At 42.2% G+C, this 20,908-nt stretch overlaps 1 protein-coding gene across 4 annotated transcripts in view; it reads right to left on the bottom strand.

Annotated features, from left to right (window-relative positions):
* The window catches only part of SLC9A2 (solute carrier family 9 member A2), a 98,963-nt gene that overhangs the window by 64,168 nt on the left and 13,887 nt on the right, over positions 1-20,908 (bottom strand). For all 4 annotated transcript variants that reach the window (XM_082747160.1, XM_082747161.1, XM_082747162.1 and 1 more), the window contains exon 2: positions 1,680-2,143. In XM_082747160.1, coding sequence (XP_082603286.1) covers positions 1,680-2,143 — 464 coding nt within the window. The remainder of the gene's footprint in view (positions 1-1,679; positions 2,144-20,908) is intronic.

Genomic DNA, 20,908 nt, shown 5'->3' with positions numbered 1-20,908 from the left:
TTTAAACAGGGATCTAGCCAGACTGTTGGCTCAGATCTGAGTCTTGACGAACTCAAAGAATGGACACTGAGGTGTCTGAATGAGAAATTCTTTAAGAGAAGAGAAAGCAGTGTAAAGGCAGGGCGTGTCACTCTAAAACTGAGCTGACGTGGCTGGACGGCCCTAGAAGTGCGCCAGGGTGTTATTATTTCTTTATGAACATGAAGGAAATCCAAGAAAACCTCATGAAAATGTCCTCGATCTACCTCAACGAGGGTAACATGTATATAGCAAACATAAGTCACAATAAAATGTTGAAGCCTCTGGAAATTAGGATAAATTATAAAATGTCTTCATTGCTGTGGTACTTTCCCAGTTAAAATTTAATATTGGTAAGTTAATGACTAATCACTGTTAGTGAATAATGGAATAAATGAAGTGTATTTTGTTACTTGAGTGAGAGACCTTAGCTGCCTCAAAACAGCTATCTTAGCAGCTATTCTAAAAAATGGGATTTCCTTATCAATAAATTACTTTCTACATAATAACGTCCACATGGAGCTAAGGGACAACATTCAAAATGATATTTTATTTTGTTTATAAGCTAACAGGGAGTGATGTTGGTTTCTACGCTGATGTTTAAATGAGTCAGGAATCATATTTTAATGGGAGGAACATACGAAGTAATATAAATTAGTTAAGTTACTTAATTTTTCTCTGCCTCAACTTTCTTACCTACCAAATGGGAAAAATAATGACCACATAGGTGGTCACAAAGACCCAAGCACACAGGAGGCCCTCACAAGAGGTTAATGGCAGCTAACACAATAAAACAGCATCACTGGGGCCCCCTCATGGGTTTAGCTATATGGGGTCACCGGAGTGTCTTTCACTGGGAGAGGACCATTTTGTAGGCTTGTGTGGGGGTGGGAGGCTTCCTCACCATTTCCCTACGCTTTGCCTGAGCTCAGAAAGTGGGCTGGAGGTAAATTCTGCTCACATGAAGATCAGAACAGCCTCTGACTCTAATTATGTGTTAATTAGTGAGAATTAAAAATAAATTAGCATTTTCTGAATAAATATCCACTCACGGGAAAGTGGTGGGGGTCAGAAATAAGCTGGCTGAGCAGAGACAGAAAGTGAGAGTGTAATGAAAAACTGGCCTGAAATCACAAAGGAATTAATAAACCATCCCCGGACCCAGAATAGCACGTGGCGGGCATCGTCATTTCGCTTCCGTTTTGCATGTTCACTCACAACAGCATCACATCTCACCAAGAACTCTGAATGACCCGAAGTCCTTGAATTCTGATCAAAGACTGTCATTTTCAAAATGCCAACTGAGAAATCCTCAGATAGGAAAGGTCACCCTCACTTTCATGGTCCTCTGACACCAGCAGGACCTTGCAAGCAGGGACCAGCTACACAGTCTGTGCAACCCCGTGCAACACGAAAGTGAGGGGCCCATTGTATAATAATCAATCAAAAATAATCAATAAAAAACATTTTACAAAGCACTTCAAGACAGCAGTGACAGAGCCTTAAACCAAGTGAGGGGCCCATCTAAGTGTAGGACTGCGTGACTGTGCAAGTGTGGTTGGTGCTTGTGGTTCTCCACTCTGCTGTCACCTTCAGAAAGCTGATGCAGACCTGGGGAGGCTGGTGGTGTTGGGGACACACAGCATGAACCTGTTACTCACCACTGTCACTGCATCATTCAGCAGGGACTCTCCAAAGACCAGGATGTAGAGCTGCTCATTGACGTGAATGTTCTCAAAGACGGCGAGCACAGCCACTGGGTCCACGGCTGAGATCAAGCTGCCAAAAAGTAGATTCTGGAGCAGAGTGATGTCACTCAGGCCAAAGGCTTCAATTTGGCAGATACCATACAAAGACACCCCGATGCCAATGGAATTCCAGAGGGTCCCTACCACAGCATACCAGAAAATGGTGCCAATGTTCTCAAAGAAGGGGCGAGTGGGCATGAAATAGCCCGCGTCGAGCACGATGGGGGGGAGAAGATACAAGAAAAACACATCAGTCTTCATTGCAGGGGGGGACTTTTCATCAACTCCAAAAATAATCCCTCCTAGCAGCAGGCCAACCATTATAAGGAGGCAGCTCTCAGGCACTATCGTGGGCAACTTGTGATACAGATGGAAACCTGTGAAGGAAAAAATAAAGATAAAGCATTGGAGGTATGCAAGAATTAGGGCAAAGGTAAACTGGTTCTCTTTGCCAGAACCAATAGATTCTATTCCAAAACCTCCCAGGTCAGCATAACTGGCTATAGAGTATGGCGTAAAAATCAGATGATCTTAAAACTATTCAGGAAGCACGGTCAGGCACGAATGCAACTTTACATCAGGAGCTCAATGATACGGGTACACCATACTTACACAGCATAGCTGTTGTCTACCTCCAGTGAAATTTTCTTAAATGAGACTACACGATTTTATATTTGAGGCAGTTTTGTGATCTCCAACACATTTTCAAATGTGTTGAAAATGTGTTGGAGTTCACAATTTCATCCTCATAAAAACTTTAAGGAAGGCAGGAAAGTTGTTTTCATCTTTTTAAATTTATTGATCTCAGTGGAAACTGAGGCTCAAGGAGATACAGGGTCTTGCCAAGGCCGGGGATCACACCCCAGCTTTCGGGTTACCACTGTCCCCTTTGGGATTGATCAGAGTTTGCAACTTATTTAATATCTTTATTTTCAGGGGCAGCCTGGGTGGCTTGGTGGGTTAAGCTTCGAACTCTTGATCTCGGCTCAGGTCATGATCTCAGGATCATAAGATTGAGCCCCACGTCAGGCTCAGCACTCAGCAGGGGATCTGCTTGAGATTCTCTCTCTCCTCTTTTTGCTCCACCCCTCCACCCAATGCATGTGCCTGTTCTCCTTCTCTCAAATAAATAAGTCTTTTATCAATTTCAGGCTAGTGCACTTGGAATGCTAAGCATGTTTCAGTTTTCAGAGGTCCACTCCTTCAGAAATAACCAACTCAATCCTTCAAAAGCACTTCTGGTAATTACTACTTAAGAGATGTAAACCACCATGATCTCCAGTCTCAGAGTTTCTAATCAAGGTGAAGGAACTGATGTTTATGACCTACTCAAATATAAGACGCTGTGTGATGAGGTCCCTGACAAGCTCTAAGGGTTAGAGAAGGAGGAAATCAGCAAGGACATCATGGAGGAAGCAGCATCTGGCAGGGATTCCAGAAAGGACAGACATTAAATACACAGAGAAAGGGATGCCTGGGTGGCTCAGTTGGTTAAGCCACTGCCTTCAGCTCAGGTCATGATCCCAGGGTCCTGGGATCGAGTCCTGAATCGGGCTCCTTGCTCAGCAGGGAGCCTGCTTCTCTCTCTGCCTCTGCCTGCTTGTGCAGTCTCTCTCTCTCTCTGACAAATAAATAAATAAATAAATAAAATCTTTTATAAATAAATATTTAAATAAATGCATAGAGAAGGCATGAAGAGCCTCCAAGGAAGTAAAGAAATGGAGAAAAATACCCATCTCCTAATTCACGGTGGAGCTCAGTGTGGCTTTAATACAATGACCATGTTTGGGGGCGTGGGGCTGGAAGCAGGGGGAGAGGAGCAGAATGTGGGTTGTACCAGCACATGTGGTAACCTGAGGAGCAACTTCACACAGGAAGGTCACCTGATAGGGCTTACATGAGGACAGCCCTTATTTATAAGACAACAGCCAGCCATCCTGAAGGCACCTCACACAGTTCAGAATTAAAGCAGCAAACGGAAGTTATCTGAACTATAGGAACAACATACTACAATGACAGAATGAGTCTTAGAAGCTTAGTATCACAGCAAGTTTAATAAACCAACCCTTAAAACTCTACACACTGTACTAAAGACACGGCATGGCACAGCTTGTGAAAAACAACAAAAAAGGGATCATGCTAATTTGAAGAGATTTAGAGAATTTCTAATTAATAATGTGAACACCTTTACATGGGGATTCAAATCATCCCACCCACTCTGATCAAGTTTTTATTCATATTCTCGGAGGCTCCAATCACTGTTGGGGAAAAATGTATTCAGCCGGTTCAGCCACCCTTCCTCCATGACCTCTGCCCTGCTGACCTCTGTGCTGAACAGAGAAGTTGAAGAACATCCCCTGAGAACCTCATCTTTGTAACTTCTCTTCACACTGAGTCCTGCTTCTCGGGGCAACATTCCCTGAGTAATAAGGATGGGCCTGCCCCTAATAGCCCCCTTGAGTCTAAGTGAAATCAGCTCCTTTCAGGAGCATAGGGCAATAAGACCCAGCCTGAAGGCGCTGTGTGTGCCGTGGGCCTTGATGGATGCTATATGATGACTGTCCCCGGCCTCAGACCCAATGTTCCTGATGCTGCTCGTGACCATGGGGAGGTTACAACCAGGCCTGGGCCCTGTTTGCTCACTTGCAAAATGGGGACACACTGACGTATGTCAAAGACTGTAACCATGATGAGGCACCACTGTACCTGGGATGTCACGAATGCCCCCCATCCCGGTCCCCCCCCACATGAGAACACAATAGAAAAGAGTTCTTTTTTAAGATTTATTTACCCTTTTGACAGAAAAAGACAAAGAGTACAAATAGGGGGACCAGAAGGAGAGGGAAGCAGGCTCCCCACTGAGTAGGGAGCCCTGATGTGGGGCTCGATCCCAGGACCCAGGATCATGACCCAAGTCAAAGGCAGACACTCAGTCAACTGAACCACCCAGCTGCCCCAAGGAAACAATTCTAAAGAAATGCACAGAAGCAAGGAACAGGTTCCTCTGCAGACAGACTAGAGAGTGAGCAAGGCTCACTGGTGTCACTCAGGCCACGATGGTGGCTTCCATTTCTCCCTGGTGGCTCCCTCTTTTCCGCATGGCCTCTCGCTTTCCTTTACTTGCCACACAGACCCAGGTACCCAGGGCTCTCACGTGGGATATGGTCTTCTGTCACTGGCCTTCAAGGAGGTTCTTATCCTAAGGACGGAGGGTTGGAAATACGGTCAATGGGAGAAAAGCAGAAACAGACATGCAGGATGGCCCGAGACAAAAGGGCCACTGGGACAGGTGCTGGGGGACAAGGAGGGGGACCTCTGGCTCCTGAAGGGACACTTCGTAACATAAACACTAGTCGGAAAAGTAACATATAAACTAATAGCAGATATCAGAAAAGAATAGCAACAAGCCAGCAGTTGCTGTTTAACAAGATCCTGTGTTTACATTTTGAAAACGCTCCTCTCCTTTCTTCTGTGAAAGCTCAGGTCCCCCCTGATTGGCCCGAGTGACCTTTTGCTTGAAACTGGATGGTAGTTACTGGATCTGCCCAGTTATTCCAGGAATAAGGAGGGATTAAAGGAAGGGTGGTCAACTAAGATCTTAGTTCTGTGATTTCTGGTGAACATAAAGCAGAGACCTCAAATCTTACAACATGCTCTCTGCGGGCTGGAAGGTTTGGTGTGTAAGCGTGTAGGGTGTATGGATGACAAGAGTCAAACATAGCAGGAAAACAAAACAAAAGTCTTCTTAAATTTCTTCATTCCCAGAGTAAAACAAACGAATCAACATTTGCAAATGTGCATTCACTTACTGCTCTCCCCAACCCCGACTCTTCCTTGGGTAAATGAACTTGAATAGGCAGAATTTGCTCTCCAGGGTCATTATCTCATCAGATGTTATGGAGAAATAGATCGGTTATCAGGAAAAACAAGATGAACTTTTTCACAGTTTTTACAAGGTTTGGAACATGAGCTACCACAAGTACAATCTACTGCTCAGTCCGGGGATCAGCTAACTATTTTCTATCAAAAGCCCCACAGTAAATATTTCCAGTTCATAGACCAGATTTTACTCTGCTGTCATAGTACAAAAGGAGCCAGAGACAATACCTAAGTGTACGAGCGGCTATGTCCTAATAAAACTTTATGTGTGGACATGGAAATGAGAATTTCCTACTAGTTTACATGTCACAAAATATCATTCTTCTTTTGATTTTAACAGTTTAAAATTATAACAGCCATTTTTTACCCCCAGACCATAGAAAATGGGGGGTGAGGGGCATCTTTGGCCCTAGGCTGTGGGTTACCTCCCCATATTAGTCTCTTCTTTATATTTCCTGCTAAGTTCTACTTAGTAGTATTTGGGGCATTGTACTTGTGTCGTTCACTTTTTATTACTAGCACATAAAAGTCTGCGAGGATGGGTAGTTTAAAGTTTGTTTTATTTTAGGGGTGCATGGGTGGCTCAGTCGTTAAGCAATCCGGGGTCCTGGGATCAAGGCCTGCATTGGACTCCCTGCTCAGCTGGGAGCCTGCTTCTCCCTCTGCCACTCCCCCTGCTTGTGTTCCCTTTCTTGCTGTCTCCCTCTGATGAATAAATAATGAAATCTTTTTTTAAAAAAGGTTTATTTTATTTAAATTTTTGTAGAAATCCACTTAGTGAGAAGGGGCACAGGATCAGGGTTCCATACAAAATACACCACTAAGACAACCTCTTAGACTGAATCTATTTTAATTTCTCTTTGCAAACAAGTATCGAAACAAACTGAGTTGAAAGCTAAAGAGCTCTGTGTAGCTGAGTACAAAGCAATTGATTCACTCTATAATTTTTCATTATACTTAAAATAATCTATTTGTCAAATGCTGGGAAGAGAAGACAGGAAGCTTCCAGATAGCAGGATCCACAAAAGGGCAACAATGTAAGAATCTGAATTACAGAGAACCACCACCACCACAAGAAACCACACAAAGTTTCAAAAATTATGTACAGTTCTAATGAACAAGTGACACCCCCAGGGGGGAAAGGGGAAATAGGCAAGCCCTCTGGAGAGACAGTGCAGCCTCCAGGTGCAGACAAACACAAACCATCCAATTAATGCTCCGTATTTTATGAGAGCTTAAAGAAAAAATAATGATGTTTATTAGATCCACCAATATTTTCCAAGCTCATGTTGAGTACCCTGGGAAACAAAGGCACAGAGGCAGCCTGATTCAGAACTAGCTTCCCAGGCTGCTCCTTCTTGAAGCAACTCTGGAAAATACCGGATTTAACGTAAAGACTAGTCTAAAATGAGCCAGGTCTACTTGGCTGGGGGGAAATAAAGGTAAATATTTACAGAGTACATTAAATTTGTTTTTCAGTATTAAGAGAAATAAGCAAGTTCATTCAAAGGTAAAAATGCTGGATTCATGTATCCTAATTTACAGAGCAACCAAATACACATTTTTTAAAAACAGAATTGTAGTAAGCAATAGGTAATGAGAAGCAGGAAGTAGTGATAAACATCATTTTGATCTGAAACAGCAACAAGCTGTTAGCATTGCATGATAATGCTAAGTGGACAAAGACTGAGTGAAAGAATCCAATCCTAAAAATAAATAGAGGAGCACCTGAGTGGCTCAGCTAGTTAAACATCTGCCTCCAACACAGGTCCTGGGGGGCTCAATCCCAGGACTCCCTGCCTACCTGGGAGTATGCCTCTCCCTCTGCCTCTGCCATTCTCCCTGATCTCTCTCTTTCTCAAATAAATAGATACATACATAAATAAAATCTTTTAAAAAAATAAATAGAATCAAATTGAGTAAATAAGTTAAAACAAACAGTAAAAATACGGAAAGAAATAAATACATAAACAGAATGGAATTCAGTAAACAAAACAGAATTAACTGATTTATGTCAGTAACACATTCTTACAATATTTAGTCACATGCTGGGGCTGAAAGATACATTTAATTTCACCCCACTCAAAAATAGTGCAACTATGAATATGGAGCCAAACCTTGTCTTACTGCAATTTGTTTTACTGTGCTTTGCAGATACTGCATTTTTTATAAATTGAAGGTTTGTGGCAGCTCTGTGTCCTTGAGCAAATCAACTGGCACCATTCTTCCAAGAGCATGTGCTCACTTTGTGTCTCTATATCACATTTTGGTAATTCTCCCAATATTTCAAACTTCTATATTATTATTATATTTGTTATGGTGATCTGTGATCAGTGATTATAACTTGTTCAAAGTTCAGATGATGGTTAGCATTATTTTTAGCAGTCAAGTATTTTTTAATTAAGGTATACATACTATCTTACATATAATGCTATCAAACATTTAGTAGTAAACTACAAAGTGGTATGAATATGGCTTTTACATGCACTGGGAAACCAAAAAATTCATTTGACCTGTTTTACTGCATGTGCGCTTTATTGCAGTGGTCTCAGAACTGAATCTGCAATCCTTCTGTAGAGATTTTAAAAAATGCTCCCCTTATGAGGTTGCAAAGGACTTATAATAATATAATAACTGGAAAAAAAGAAAATATAAATGAAACATTAAAAATCTGTGGGAATTATTCCAAAGCAGGACTTAGGTGGTATTTGATTTTTCCAAATGACATGACTGCTTGCAAAGAAAAGAGAAACACAGTGAGTACAGTCTGTCCATGAAGAATTCTGAAAAGGAGCAAAGAGTTAAACCTTTGTTCACCAAACTACTGAGTCCCTTCCCTGCACAAGGCTCTGAGGCACCTTGTATTGGATCTTAAATGGGCTGTATCTTCAGTGATCTTCTATTTGGTACAGAAGATCAGACATGAACACAAGTCATTATCCTACAAGACAGGAAAGAAGAGATGTAACAAGTACTAAAGGGCAGGGAAGGGAAGGAAATTCAGATGAGGAGGTTCAGGAAGGAATTAGAGGAGGTGGCATTAAGATAACTGGCTGTGCATATTTCAGTTTCAGGAGGATGAGGCACGAGGAAGGCACGGGGTAAAGGCTAGGCACCATGACAGTGGGACAGCACAACCAACCTGGCTACCAAGTGTATACAGCAAGGAAGAGATGAGCCAATCAAATAGGGAGTGACCCTACGGTAGAAGGCCTGGTAATCCAATCTTTGAAGACCTACCTCTATTCTATGGGCAAGGGAGAGCCAATGAGGGTATCTCAGAACCCTCCACTCCTTCCACACCTGGAGTGAACGGAGACAAGCCCTGCCCAAGAGACTAGAGACTGGAATTTGGAAATGAAGGGATGAGAACTGTCCAATTAGAGTTTTACACCAAATGGACATGATTAACCATCACTGAAAATAAAGACGATATTGATGCAAACATGTAACTAAAAAGCTTAAGAGGAGCCCAAACGTGAAAGGGATCTATGCGTCTCAAAAAGTCTAAGAGGAGAGCCATTCCACACACTTACGTAGTAAGGCAAAAGAATATGTATATACAACAGGAAAACACTATGTTGCAACACTATATATAACATGGAAAATTCAGAAGCAGTAGAAATGATCAATGTCATCCAATCGTATTTCTCATTCAATATACCTTTGTAGGGACTCTACCATGTGCCAGGTACCATATCAGGGACTAGGAATGCAGCAATGAATGAGAGAAGGCCACTGTACCAGAAGGCTGCAGTTTAATGGAGGGAAAGAGGAAATGAAGACATCAACCAGTAAATTCATCATCGCAAATAGTGCTGAGCCCTACAAAGGCAGACAGAGAAGTGTGAAAGCATGCAAAGTGACAGGATGAGATGATACTGGATACCATTCTGGTCAAAGAAAGCTTCTCTGATGGGTGATGTCTGCACAAAACCCTGTATGGACAGAGTATGAGAAACATGTGGAAGAACAAGGGTCCTGAGTTGGGAGCACCCTGACCCAGGAAGCCACCATGGCTGGAGCACGGAGAGTAAAGAGACCATGGTAGGAAGTGAAGTGGAAAGGCAGCAAAATAGTAGAGTACACAGCACGTGTGATCATGAGAAAGACTTTGGATATTTTTTTGAGTGCAATGAGACCCACTGGCAGCTTTTGATGAGAGGAACATCAAAATCAGATTCACCATTCCATAGGGTCATTCTAGCTGCTACTGAAAAATGAAGGCAGGAACACCAGTCTGTCAATAATCCAGGAAGGATATGATGTTTTTCACTGAAGTCGTGATATGTATGAAAGGAGGGGACATGCAAAATACATTTTGACACTTGTTCCAACAGATCATGTTGCTGGTCTGGATGAGGGAAAAGAGTGTTGATTCTCTGATACTAGAAAAATATTTACATTTTTGGTCTTCATCCTCAGTTTCCTGCCCTCATCCCAAGCTCCTAAAACCTTTGTGATTTCCTAAGTGATAGAAGTGCTAGGAGCATCTTTTAGTATACCTGGCCTTTGACCCCAGTTCTTGACACAGAGCTCTTAAGTTCCTTGGAATTTCCTGGGTGACAAAAGTGACTTTGGTTCTAATGAGGAAACTCATAGTGAGCTTCTGGATAGCCAAAGGGTAAGGACAGGTCACCAGGAAGACCAAGCCATGAGGAGAAGCTTTTAACTTTCAGCTTCATTGCCTCATCCTTTGGGGAGGGGAAAGGAGCTGGCGAGTTAATAATTGATAATACTTCTGTGATAAAGGCGCCATAGAAATCCCTCAACTATGGTGCTCAGAGAGGTTAAGGGCTGATGAACAAATCTACCTGGTGGGAGGGTGATAAAATTCTATGCATTTTTTCTTCTCCTCTTGAATTTTCTAAATTAAGTTTGACCACTGAAGCCAAAATTAGAACACTACTTGATGTGGTTCTCAATGTATATAGAGAAAATGTTTAGAACAACTCTATGACGAGTTAGAAAAAATAAAAAGACGTAACAGGAGGTAAGGTCTATACTTCACTCAAAGTGGTAAATGACTATATCAGTAAACTATTAGTTATAATACATATCTTTATGTATAAATATATGTCTATATATACACACAAAATAATATACAGATAATACATATATACAGACACATACACACACACACATATATATATAATAATTCCTAGAGGAACCACTAAAGAGGCTTATACAAAGAGGTACTCCCCACAACACTAGATAAATAAAACCAGAGTTCCAAAAAAATGTTCAAATAACCCACAGGAAGGCAGGAAAAGAAAACAGAGAAATAAGGAACAGAGAACAAAAAATAAAGTCACAGATTTAAAACAAACATATCAATAATTACATAAATGTAAATGTGCCAAATACATAAATTAAAGGCAGCTGTTAGTAGAACAGATTGAAAAGTATCACCCAACTGTATGCTGCCTACAAAAACTTCACTTCGAATACAGGAATATAGGCTGGGTTGAAAGTAAAATAATAAAGAAAGTTATATCAATAAACATTAATCTAAAGAAAGTAGAAGTAGTTCTATTAATACTCAATAACATAAGCTTTGGTGCAAAGAAAATTACCAGCAGGACAGGACAGGCCATCACATAATGATGAAAGGGCTAATTTACCAACACATGGCAAGCCTAAATGTACATGCACCAAACAACAGAACTACAAAATACATGAAACAAAAAGTGACAGAATCAGAAGAAAGAGACAGGCACACAATTATAAAGACTTCAATACCTCACTCTCAACTGATAAAAAAAACTAGGCCATCAATCCTACTCCAAACGCAACAGCACAATCTACCTTTAAGAATCCACAGACCATATACCAAGATAGAACATATCCCACGCCACAAAAACAAACCTCAGTAGACCTAAAAGAACTGAAATCTTACAGAATATATTCTCTTATCACAATGGAGTCAAACTAGAAATCAGTCACATATTTAAAAAAAAAAATCTCGACTTGGAAACTCTTCTAAATAACTTATGGGTCTTCACACCCACTAGGATGGCTATCATCAAAAAGGCAGGTAATCACAAATGTTCATGAGGATGTGGAAAAATGGGGGTCCTTCTACATGGCTGCTTGGAATGTAAACTGTACAGCCACACTGGCAAACAGTCTGGCCATGCCTCAGAAAGATAAACACAGACTTATTGGGCCTAGAAATGTCATTCTTGGGTATATATACAAAAGAAATGAAAATCTGTCCACATAGAAACTTGCACAGAAATGTCAGAGCAGTATTATTGATAACAGCCAAAAGGTAAAAACAACCCAAATGCCCATCAACTGATAAGTGGATAAACAAAATATGGCAAAAAATGGAGTATTATTTGGTCACAAAATGGTGCAACCTATTGATACATGCTACAACATAGATAAACCTCGAAAACATTGTGCTAAGTGAAAGAAACCTGTCCCTACAGATTCTGCCAACATCAAAAATATGGTATGGAAATACTATGAACAACTTTACACACACATTTGACATCTTCAGTGAAATGGACTGATTCCTCAAAAACACAAATAGCCATAATTTACCCAACATGAAGGAGGTAATTTAAACAGCCACATAACAAGCAAAAACAAACAAATAAACAACAACAACAACAAAAAAAAAAAACAAAATAAGCTGAATTTGTAATTTAAAATTCCTAAAAAAATAAAAAAGAAATCTTTAGTCCTAGATGGTTTTACTAGTGAATTCTACAAAATAATACCAATTCTACATAATCTCTTCCAAAAAACAGAAGCAGTGGGAATATTCCCCAGTTGATTTCATGAAGCTAGTATTACCCTGATATCAAAATCAAACAAACAATACAAAAATAAAGCAACAGGCTGATATCCTTTATGAATATTGTGATATAGTAATTTATAAGAAGAAATACACATTTGTTCTTCCAATGCTTTTCCTGGCACAGAGCCCCTAAAACCTGTGGGAGCTGACACTACCTCCTGGTAGATGGTGTCAGAAATCCTTAGCAAAATATTAGCAAAAAATTCAGCATATATGAAAAGATTTATACATTGTGACAAAGTTTTATCTTGGGGAATACAAATGGGGCTCCATATTAAAAAACCAATCAGTGTAACCCATCATATCAAGAGACTGAAGAGGAGAAAATATGGGATTGATGCAGAAAGAGTGTTTAGCAAAAATTCAATATCCGTCCATCATACAGACTCTCTGCAAATTACTAATAGAAGGAACTTTCTGAACTTGATAAAGATCATCTATAAAATCCTGATTCAAAATGCCAAGTCATAACTACCATCAAAAAAAAAAGTGCCCGCTCACTTTTAAAACCCCATGTTGGTACTCAGGACACATAATGTTGGAGAAATTACTGAAAAGCCTGTAAATCATTAAGTGGAAGTCATGTGTATTACAGAAAAATCATTGCAAAGAAAATATTCATCCTTCCTAAAACCTGAGAAATTACTTATATGATCACTTATTCTTCCATTGATTGACCCACATGTATTTCCAAACACCCACCATTATCAAGTGTACAAGGCACTAGAGACACAGCAAGAAAATGGCTCCATTTCCATGGAGTTTGTACCATCCGCATGAAAAAAAAATGTCGAAGAAGTCATTACAAATGTCATGCTTGTTATGGAAAGGAAAATGTGAGTCATAGTGGAAGCACAGTAAGTCTCTACACTGATAGGTCTCACTGGAGAGGAGTTCCTTAAGGAACTGAGGGGTAGGAACTGTCATAGCCAAGAGGTGTGGGAGGGGCTTCCAAGCAGAGGGAACAATGTGTGCAAAGTTCACTAAGGTAGGCACCAAAGTGTGGCTTTTAGGAGGCACTGCAAGAAACCCAAGAGAGGGGGAGGGCACCATGACCCAGGCTTTGTCCTCCAAAATTTGGAGTTACCTCAAAGTATTGGGAAGTAGGACCACCCAACGCAGGTGGGAAAAAGGAATGCTCCTCATCCAAGACATGAACAACATGTTTTGAGAGGACAGCAAGTGGTTCATGTGGCTCTCTGTCCTCAGTCATACCATGCTGATGCCTTTAGCAGACTACTTACTGCACTAGAGTTCCCACATCTACTTGAGAATCTGTTGCACCTACTAGAACACTTTCCTAGGGTGGTGGCAAGGTTTACTCAATTCTGAAGTCCCACTGGCCCAGAGTTTGTAGCGGAGGGGATGAACATGGCAAGAGAGAGAGAGAAGTTCTGTACCTTCCCTTTGATCTGGCTATTCTCCTTTAAGGGCTTTTCTCCATGCCCGTGGATAGGCACACCGGGAAAACGCGACCCACCCCGCCCCCGTGGGTGCTGTTGCTGGGGTTTAAGCATCTGAAAGCAAAGATCATGGGCCTCACCTCTTATCACACAGCCTTGGCTCACATTCTTAGCTCCAACTTTCCTATCATCTTCTATAATCTGCAGTTTTGTTATTTTATTTACCACTAAATGCCCAGCCAACTGGTCTGTATCTGATTACCCTAAAGGCTTATGCTTTCATCACTTATGGTGACTTCTACTACCTCTGCCTCAATTTCGTTTATGTTGTAAGAGCTATGCTGTTCCTTTTTAAAATCTTCACTTCCAGCAAACACAAAAGAACAACTGCTGTATGATTCCACTTACATGAAGTACCTAGAGATGAATTCGTAGAGCCAGAAAGAAGAACAGAGGTTTCCAGGGGCTGGGAGGAGCAGGCGTTACTGTCTTTTGGGCAGAGTTTCTGTTTGGGAAGATGGAGAAGTTCTGGAGAAAGACGGGTGATGACCGCCCAGCACTATGAATGTACTTAAGGCCACAGAATTGTACTTCTTAGGGTGGATATGGTAAATTTTATGTTATGTATCTTTTCCCACAATAGAAGACAATCTTCACTTTTGTTTCTCACTTTCCTACTTGTTCTTATAAAATGATTATGGTACAGCAAAAGGAAATATTGATATAATTACATAAACACTGCTAAGCAAACAAGTATGAAAAGATGTGGCTCAAACTGATCTCTGCTGATAGGTGCTGCCACCATGCACATATTCCTAAATAACTAACTGATCAACCGACCCAGAGCCTCTGAACGGGGTCTTTGACAGGCAGCTCTCAGAGTGGGGATGTGAAACGTGTATCTGGGATTTTCACCGTGGACCTCTTGGCCACAGGCATTTTCACTTCCAAACATTTCCACTGCTAAGTAATTGACCATAAGGCAATTCTGCTCTGAAACAGAAGAACCCGTTGGCGCTTTGGTTTCATTACTCCACTGACAAAGTTCCCATTTTTACATTACTGATCTCTTGGCTAGAGCTTATCATGTTCTATACAGTGATGAGTGGTCATGGCGGTCTTCAATAGTGGAGGATAACTAGTATGTATCGACTCAATAGAAAAATACGGTGATAAAACCTCCTGGAAGTGTGAAATAACACAGAATAAACCTGGATTGCATACTATACTAGAAAACAATACATCGGTTACAATGGTAACAAAGCTCTGTTAAAAATGCATTACAGCATTAATATGTCTTACACATCTCCCACAGAACTCTGGAACGTCTCTTGAATGGACATGTAACAATATATCAGGAATGAATAAGAGTGTAGAAGCCTTTTATAGTACAATACAAATGCTCAGTGACAAATGTGCATCCTAGTATTTGGAAAACTGATACCTCTCCAAATGAAGGAAGACATTAACAATGAATTTTATCATTCATTTTATTCATGTTTAATTATGTCCTTTAAAACATCCCTATTTTATTTTTTACGGCTTTCGCTTTTATGGCAAATACCCTTACGGCACCTTAATTAATTTTTTCACGTATCATTATGTCTTCTTTAATGAATGTTCCTGTTATTTTTCATGATTTTCTCTTTTATGGCAAAACTGCCTTAAGGCCAATTAGACAGGTGGCAAAATGCTTGTGGCAAACGTATTTATGGTGAAATGATCAAGAACGTGCAAAGCATGGGCTGTCCAAAAAGAAAAAGAAAAAAAAATCAGAATTTTCTGCAATACAAAGGGTCAAATAACAAATTTCTACAAAAAAATGCCTATAGAAAAATATCAAAGAACAGACACGGCTGAATGAGGTCTAACATGCCAACTTGATGCCGACATGATTTTCCAATCTGCCACAGGACGTGTGTTGATTATGCCAACACTCCTATGGGTTTATTCTAAATGGTGCTCAGTGAACAACAGCACAATAACCTGACTTGTTTTTATCTTTTTTTAAAGATTTGTATTTATTTGACACAGAGAAAGAGATCACAAGTAGACAGAGAGGCAGGCAGAGAGAGAGGGGGAAGCAGGCTCCCCGCTGAGCAGAGATCCCGATGTGGGGCTCGATCCCAGGACCCTGAAATCATGACCTGAGCCAAAGGTAGAGGCTTAACCCACTAAGCCACCCAGGCACCCCATTTTATTATCTTTAAAACTGCTAAAATCACTTATTTTATTCACAGACACATTTTTAAAGGAAAGCGCCTCTTGTATGGGACCTGGTCATCTACTGAGTCCCTGAGACCAGATTGTCTTATTGAGAATGACAAGACATGCTTTAGCGAAGGGAAGCAACACTTCCATTGTTTAACAACTGTTGGGATAACATCTGATTTCTCGGCAGAGTTTACCTTTCGTAGATAATGAAGTTACTGTGTGACTTCGCTAAAGGTCAGAGGCAGCGGGAGAGGGGCGTGGGCGAGGCCTGACCTCCCTCCCAGCGCTGCTTCCCGTGCCCATGCTTCTTATTCAAGGTGTAAAACGGGAATGTCTCTTCTGTGGGGATTCCAGAATGGCCTCCCTGCTTTTATCAATGGCAAGAGGATGTCCCCACTATTATTTATTTCTCTTTTTTGTAACATAAGCCCATTCTGAGGACGGTATTCACTTGGACTGTTATTAACTCCACAAACTCCCAACTGATCCTGAGTGCCTACGTCAGCCCCCTGAAATGTCAGCAGGTGTGAATACTGGAAGCAAAATGTCACGTAACGTGAAAAAGTGCAGACCGGAGGTTCAAACTGGCAGGCTGTGGGCAGTCATGGCCTACATGCCTACCTTGTTTTGCTTACTTGCTTATTTGGTGTTTTTTTGAATATTGAATAACTTTTGGAGATTGAGAGTCTGCACACATAAAATCCTCTGTTTAGTTTATTCGGAAAAAATGAGCAGATGGGGCCTGCTGTTCCCCAATTTGTGCAAGGCGGCAGCTGGCTGGAGCTGGGCAGGGGTTTCGTCTAAGGCAAGTGCTAGCTCCCCAGTCCACAGGCCGGATTCCCCCACCCCTGGCATCTTCCTCCACCCACCTCCTGGGCACGCATGCGCACTATGAGGCCACACTGTCTGCCGCCTGTCTAGACTGCAAATCCAAAAGCCAACCTTCAGAGGCTCCTAAACTGCAACGGAGATGAGGGCGGGACACCTTTCACCGTCTTTCTCTTCAGTGTTCATTTTAGACTCCTGAATTCTGAACTGGAGCTATGAGAATACAACTTAGTACTGAGATTTCATGCTTACGGAACTGGCTTTCCATCTCTTAAGCAAGTGCGTAGGGCTCAGCTCCTCAGGGGTACCTCACTGTTTTGGGGCCCCACAGCAGGTTTCTGTCAATGGGTGAGCTTTCTGACAGGCTCTAAGCAGCACGCTGAGAGTTGGTGACATTTGCTTCTGCAAGCTGAGAGAACTTCTGGGGTGCACTGTGGGTCTTGGACTTTCCTTTCCAATGAAGACAGCTGAATCCTATCTGACCCCCAAGCCAGGACTGGGCCTCGGACTGGATTCATGCCCACCCTTGCCTCACTACAAAATGCATTAAGCCCTTTCTTCACGCTCAGACTCATTATTGGCATTCCTGGGCCCTTGCCAAGATAAGATCCATTTTCAGTATTCTAGCTTCCTTTCTACAAGTTGGGCCAAAAGACTTAGCCTATCACCACAAGGCTGGAAAAGTTATTTTTGCTGAAGTAGACGAGGCAAACATCCACAAACAGAAATTTCATAGTTTTTAACTAGCAACTTTGTGATGGCTCATAACTGACTTAAAAAGTGTGTGTGAGGCGCCTGGGACGCTCAGTTGGGTTAGTCTCTGCCTTCAGCTCAGGTCATGATCTCAGGGTCCTGCATAGGGTTCTCAGCAGGGAGCCTGCTTCCTCCTCTCTCTCTGCCTGATTCTATGCCTACTTGTGATCTCTGTCAAATAAATAAATAAATCTTTAAAAAAATAGTGTGTGTATGTGTGCGTGCATATGGGGGCCTGTGTCACACACGTAGACACGCCCACAAGAGTCACCATAAGTCCTTCTGGCTTGCCCTGCTTCGTGGAAGACTCTGTATTCAACGCTGACTGAGAATTTCAAGTCCCACATAAGACCTACACACTGGGGCCAAAGACAGATGCAACTGGAGGTGGGGCTCTCAGAACTCTGCTGTGGAAACAAGGGAAGACTATTCTCTCTCTGGATTTCAATGGAAGTCGCAAACTGAAAGAATGCAAGCTATCCCTTCAAATGATAATGTTTTGGTTCCACAGGAAGAGGGGTTTGAGGGGCACTATGCCCAGGGCGGGAAGGGGTGGCCAGGAAAGATGCTCCTGGCCCCAGACGCCTCCACTCTCAGGAGCTGGGAGGGGGAGCAAAAAGGTCCAGAGTCTCTCCAAGCTTCACTGCCCCAGTGCATTTGGGGCAGGCCAGTGACTAAAGAAGTTCTCCTGGCTGGGAAGGAGGCTGAGCCACAGTGGCAAGCACACGACACACGCCATAAAATAGAAAACCTCCACAGAGGCAGCTCCCTGGCTTCCGCCTTAACAGCCAGTCTACCGTCCGCCAGCTTATTTCTATAAAAGCGATTCGGGTGACGTGACCATCGCAGGCCCCAACAACCTGGTGGTGACTTCTGGGACCAAAAAAAAAAAAGAGCTTATGGATTTTTCCAGCAATTTTAAGACACTGTCATGCTAGAGCTTAGCTTATTAGCATCTCTGCAAAGTAGACCTACCACAATTACTTTGCCTAATGATCTTGTAAAAAGCGGATCCCTTCTTCCTTTCCAAGATTAAGGAAGAAATTGAGCTTGGAGAGTGAGGAAAGCCGGTGAAGAAAAGAACAAATAATAAACACTGTGCTTTCCTATAAATAATGTTTCTCGCTTCTTCTTTAGAGTTTTTCATGGTTTTCTATTTTCTATCAGTGAGCATACCACTAACGGGCTTTCAGAGGATCAAAACCACTTGTGTACTTCATCTTCTTGGTCTTCCGGCTGGAGAAGACCCTCTTGGATTATTTCCTTGCAAAGCGTCATGTCTCCTTTCTGAAGCTACAGGTGGGATGGGCCGGGGAGGAATTCCAAAGATGGTCAGTTCTTGCCATCAGCAGGCTCGGATCATGTCCTAGGAGTTTTACAAACTTCATTTTCACAAGCACCTTGCTGCCAAGGAGAGTAGACTCGCCGCAGCGCCCACACAGCCCAGAAAGGAAGCGGTCTGGGGGCGCCCTCACGGCCCACCAAGGCCGCAACCCTGGACCAGGAAATAATGATAACCCTGGAGGGTGCCCCAAGTATTTTCACATATTTTATATCTGGATGTGAAGTAGGGGCCTCCCTGTGCCAAGTCAAGTAACCCGCAGGTGCCAGGGGAATTTCTAATGTAGCCAGGTGGGAAACAAGATCCAGGCTGTTAAAGTGATGAGCGCGGCCCTTGGACACGCAGAGAATTCTTCTTTAGAAAAGTCTTCGACTCGGGTTTCTGGAGAAGTACACAGAGAGTCATCACAGGACTCGTTCTGAATCTGTCAAGACTGTGGGTTGAGATGCTGCGGCTCTGAAGCAGACTCCCCGGGCCTCAGATTCCAAACAATCTTTAACTTCACCAAGCTTCACCAGCCCCTGCGGCTCTCGGCCCACACTTGTCCCTTTTTTTTTTTTCCCCATTTTAGCAACCCCCTTTGATGAAGGCCGTTGGTGGAGGAAGGGTTAGAGTGAAAGAGATCGTTCTGAGGGTAAAGACTTCCCTGGGTGTAGACATGCTTTAGGGGGCATGACAGAATCCCAGGGAGTCATTACGCTCTGTGGACTGTTTCTGCAGATCAGGAAGACGACAGGGAGGCGACACCAGGATCCAGGACTCTGGTCTACTGTAACTGAGAGTCAAAAGTTTCCATGCAGGTCAACAGTCAAAAGCAACTTTTTTTTTTTCTATTGCCCCAGGCCAGATGTTAAATCCCCAGCTTTGTCATTCTTTCAGCCCCTGTGTGAGTAAATGATTTATGCCAACTTGGGTTTTGTTGTTTGCCCACCAATCATTAAGTTGTACACGCTTATCCAGGGAGCCTACCCCACCCACGCAACCACCTTGCATTGGAGTTTTATGTTCTGTTTGGTTTTTTATTCTTGGGAGAGCCTGCCTTCCAAGCAAATTTACCACTTGCTTAAAATAAAGAGATCAAAGGATAGTAGAGGAACCCACAGTCACCAGTAATTGCTACCTAATTTCATTTTTCAATTAAGTGGTTGCTAACACTTAGCTGCCATCCGCAGTTATTTACACAGACGGGGTCTGCGTGCACCCGGGTGGCTAGAGCTAAATTAAGAAACTACCCTATTTGGTAAATTATACTATTTTCTAAACTTACCAGAATCATCCTATTTTCCTTCATTGTGCCTCCTCTCCAGCTGACTACCAACTCGGTGGTCTCTGCCCCTCCATGTGTCTTTCCATTCACTTATTGTTGCAAAGACCAAAGGGATTCCAATTCTGAAGATGTCGATATCTGAAGAATTCTATGGTCCTACCATCGTTGTATTCATTACATTTTATTAAAATAATAATCAATGCTACTAACATATTTAGTGGAAAAATGAAAGACTGGAGTCCTGCCAATTACATGTTTGTTCAGAGATTCAGGAATAGCAGTAATTTCCCTGGTTTCAGTGTCCTCAAAACACAAAATTGAGGGGCGCCTGAGCGGCGCAGTCAGTTAGGCGTTCAACTTTTGGTCTTGGCTCAGGTCGTGATCTCAGCATCACGAGATCGAGTCGTGCACTGGACTCTGCGCTCAGCGCACAGTCTGCTTCAGATTCTCTCTCCCCCTGCCCCTCTGCTGATGCCCTCTCTTTCCCTCTCTCTCTCAAATAAAAATAGAATCTTCTCAAAAATTAAAAAAAAAAAAATAGAATTAAGACATCAAGACCAAATGAAAAGAAAGACAAAAATAAAAATCATGGCATAAAGAGTAAAGCCATTAAATACATAAATTAGTTACCTTATCAACGAAATC

Source organism: Mustela nivalis (assembly GCF_964662115.1).
Source record: "Mustela nivalis genome assembly, chromosome: 8".
NCBI classification, from domain to species: Eukaryota; Metazoa; Chordata; class Mammalia; order Carnivora; family Mustelidae; genus Mustela; species Mustela nivalis.
This window is presented reverse-complemented; position numbering and strand designations above follow the sequence as displayed.